General features: G+C 44.2%; 1 protein-coding gene across 1 annotated transcript; it reads left to right on the forward strand.

Annotated features, from left to right (window-relative positions):
• Positions 1–3,030: 3,030 nt before the first annotated feature.
• Positions 3,031–3,465, forward strand: LOC147488393 (uncharacterized). Its single transcript, XM_086574362.1, has one exon. It carries the CDS (start codon positions 3,031–3,033, stop codon positions 3,463–3,465), a length of 435 nt encoding a protein of 144 aa, XP_086430488.1.
• Positions 3,466–4,030: the final 565 nt, after the last annotated feature.

A 4,030-nucleotide genomic window follows, 5' to 3' on the forward strand; every position in this document is an offset into this window, starting at 1 on the left:
CAAGATAGCACACAAGGTGGATCTACACTTCATAATAGTCCAAATCAAATATGGAAGGTTAGCTCAAACATCTATAAATAGAGAGAGATGAACTACGTAAGGTTTGATTCAAGTTTACCCCAAGAAATTTGATACGTAGGCAACTCTTATCCCAAGAAGAGTGCAGTCATTCCCTACCACACGAATCATCAGGTCATTGTCCAGTAAACACAATATCTACATTGGTGCCGTCTGCCGGTTCGTTCTCTTGAGAAAAAACACATACCATTTTCTCAAGCCCACGAAGCTGGTCACAAAGAAGCCACCATGGAAGCACAATTACAAGCATTAGCAGATAAGATGAAGACGCTACAGGAGTCATTCGTAGCACTTCAACAAGAAAAACCAGACGATGCGCGAAAACACCACCTCCAACGCCAACAACGACCCTCCAGACGTAGTGGAGAACAACACCGTCACAGCCCTCGCCAACACCACCAATCAAAGGCTGGAAGACTTGCGCAAAGATTGGAGAAGGCGAATGACAAGGATAGCGCACTCCAGATCGCCCAGAAAATACTCCAGACGTACAAGGCGTCACCATTTACAATAGAAATCAGTCACAAGCAGCCGCCTGCAGAGTTCATCCAACCAACGTTCCCGCTGTACGACGGTATATAGCTTGTGTCCAGGCCAGCATGTAGCACGTTTTAGCCAGACCCTCGCACTCTACAGCGCGCCAGAATACAACTATCTTAAGTGCAAACTCTTTCCAGGTAGCTTGAAGGACGGAGCCATAGATTGGTTCTACACACTCCCTCCTGATTCCATCAGCAACTTCGACAAGCTGGCCGAAACATTCGCGGGAGAATTCGTCCACAACAGGAAGAAGCAGGCTGACCTAGACTCGCTGTTCCAGCTAAGACAGGCGAATGGAGAGACAATCCGTACGTTTCTAGGGTGTTTAAAGAAAGACCTCCTCTCGTTGGAAGCAGGACTCAAAGACAGCTTTGCAACGTCTACATTCACAAATGCCCTCTTAGACGACTCCGACCTAGCAGGGTCCCTCATGCGCAACAAGCCAAAGACCCTAGACGACCTGTATCATAGAGTCAAAAAGTACATCAAATACGAAGAATGGATAGCCCAACACAAAGGAAAAGAAGTCCTCGCAGTAAGCGACAGACGAGGACCCAAAGAAAGCCATCAATATTTAGGTAACAAAAACAACAACAACAACAACAAGAGATCTAGCTCCAGCAAGCCTTCATACACAAAGAGAAAATTCTTCAACTTCTCCAAGATACCGAGTTAGATCCTGAAGAAGATATATACATCACCATACTTCAAACCCAACATCAACAAGATGATAGCAATACCAAAATGTCCATACTGCCATTTCCACAAGCTCCACCACAATGACACCAATGATTGTTGGAGCCTCCAGCACTACTTTCAAGACCTAGTAGAGGATGGCAAATTGAAAGAGTTCCTGCCAGAAAGCGACCTAAGGCACAAGCTGGAGGCCAAGCGCCACAGAAGCAGGAGCTGCAACAACGAGCAACCTGCCAACAACAGAAACAGGAGCAGAACAGCCCGACGATCTAAATCTCTAGGTTGGTCAAGGTACAATAGGAGACAACACTCCTCCAACCACGATGAGGAGAAAGTAATCAACATGATTACAAACACCTCAAACGACGAAACCTCAGGTCGGGAGAAGCGCAGAAGCGTAGGAGCACTTCAAAAATCTACCACCTCTCGCACAAAGCGGAGGTGATCAATCCCACCAACCCTCAAACAGCAACAATAATTTCATTCACTGAAGAGGATCTAGACAAGGTGTGCCTACCCCACAATGATGCCCTGATAGTGCACGTCAAAATCAACGGCTGGACAGTCAAAAAAGTCCTCATCGATCCAGGCAGCTCGTGCAACATACTTTTCAATCAAACTTACAGGGACATGCACCTGCCAGACTCAGTGATGATAGAATCAAATGCATCGCTCTATAGGTTCAATGGAGATCGCATAGATGCCATTAGAGATGTCATCCTGCCAGTCTCCATTGGAGAGAAGGAAGACATGGTCAAAACTTCAACACACTTCAGTGTGATCGATGTCAAGTCGTCCTACACAGCCATTCTAGGATGCTTTCACAAAATCCAAGCAATCCCATCAACCCTACATCAGGTCCTGTGGTTTCTCGATCCCAGAGGCATCATGGAGCTCAGAAGGAACCAACTAGAAGCTCACCGGTGCAATCACGTCAGCATAACGACCTCACCTAAGAATTAGGTCGTTGACGACAAAGAAGTCCCAAAAAAGCAAGATCCTTAAACATCCAGCCTTCAAGCAACTGCAGCAGACAAGCTCAAAGGGAAACAGGCTCAAATAGAACCAGGAGAAAAGGTCAATTTGGACACAACTGATGACCCAAAATTTGTTTATGTAGGGGCTGATTTAGACCCCAAGCTCAAAGAACAACTTGTCAAATTTCTATCTCTCAATAAAGATGTTTTTGCTTGGTCGTATATCGATATGCCAAGAATCAACCCTCAAGTCGTTTGCCACAAGTTAAATGTAGATCCAACTATCAAGCTTGTCAAACAACGACCTAGAAAACTAGCACTCAAATTTTAAAAAGCCATCAACGAAGAGATATAAAAGCTAAAAAACTTTGGATTCATCAGAGAAGTCGAGTACCCGACCTGGCTAGCCAATATTGTGGCTGTCCCAAAGAAGAACAGTCAGGTACGACTTTGCATAGACTTCACCAACGTCAACAAGCACTGCCCAAAAGACAGCTTCCCCCTACCAAGGATCGACATATTGGTAGACCAAAATTACGGCCACGAGCTTTTATCATTTATGGACGCATATAGTGGATACAACCAAATACCGCTTGCAGAAGAAGACCAGGAAAAGACATCCTTCGTGACCGAGCAAGGAACGTTCTGTTACAATGTCCTACCATTCGGCTTGAAGAACGCCGGTGCGACCTACCAAAGACTAGTCACCAAAATGTTCAAAGACTTGTTAGGAGACACTATGGAGATAATTGTCCGCATGACACAACAACTACAAGTCCCAAAGCTTAAAACTTACAACGATTCCCAGCTAATCGTCAAGCAGATCACCAAAGAGTATGTCACGAATGGAGCAAACCTAGCAAAGTACGCTCAGGTCGTCAATGACCTCATTGAATCGTTCAAAACGTTCTCATTGGAGCACATTCCTAGGGAAGATAACAGACATGGAGACAGTCTAGCTTTCTTAACCTCAAAGACCCAAGAGGTTTGCCCCAGCACAATCTACATAGACATCCTGGAACGACCCGCATACCAGAAAGAAAATGTCAACAGCCTCACTGACTTTCAGCCCTCATCTGAAGAGAAAATCACTCAATCTTGGATAGGCCCATTCCTGAAATACATTTTACAAGGTGAGCTGCCGGCTGAGGCAAAGAATGCTCGTGCAATATAATTTCGAGCCCTAAGATACACAGTGATCAACGGACGATTATTTCGCAAATTCGTAGGAGGGCCCCACCTAAGGTGCATAACTCCATGCGAAGGCCAATTCATTTTCGACGAAATCCACAAAGGTGAATGCGGCAACCATGTAGGAGCAAGATCCCTGACATATAAAGCAATATCCTAAGGGTATTATTGGCCAAGCATGCTGTTTCAGCAGTAATTTGCTTCAACATAATGAGAGCAATGGTAAATAACGCACTAAGAAACAGAGAAATTTGATGTTGGGGAAGATGAAACTGAACCAAATAATGGCTGCCTACGTACCCAAGATCTATTATCTAGGGATCAAGTTTAAACGTAGTTCCATATTGTGAGAGAGAATGTTTTTTATGAATTAGTAGAGACTGAGTCCTAAGAGGACTGTGTTTGTTTGTCAAAAGAATTGTTATCTCTTTGAACTTCTATCCTTATCTTTCTACAATAATAAATCTAGACATATTCTTAAATAAACCAATTATTGGGTGTAGCTAGGATTAAACCCTTAGGCTTAATTGATTTGGGCTAGATCCGTA

Source organism: Coptis chinensis, chromosome 7 (assembly GCF_015680905.1).
Source record: "Coptis chinensis isolate HL-2020 chromosome 7, ASM1568090v1, whole genome shotgun sequence".
NCBI classification, from domain to species: domain Eukaryota; kingdom Viridiplantae; phylum Streptophyta; class Magnoliopsida; order Ranunculales; family Ranunculaceae; genus Coptis; species Coptis chinensis.

Bases quoted from the DNA above. Each gene is read 5' to 3' on its own strand.
- LOC147488393 (XM_086574362.1), top strand. From the start codon at position 3,031: ATGGAGATAATTGTCCGCATGACACAACAACTACAAGTCCCAAAGCTT.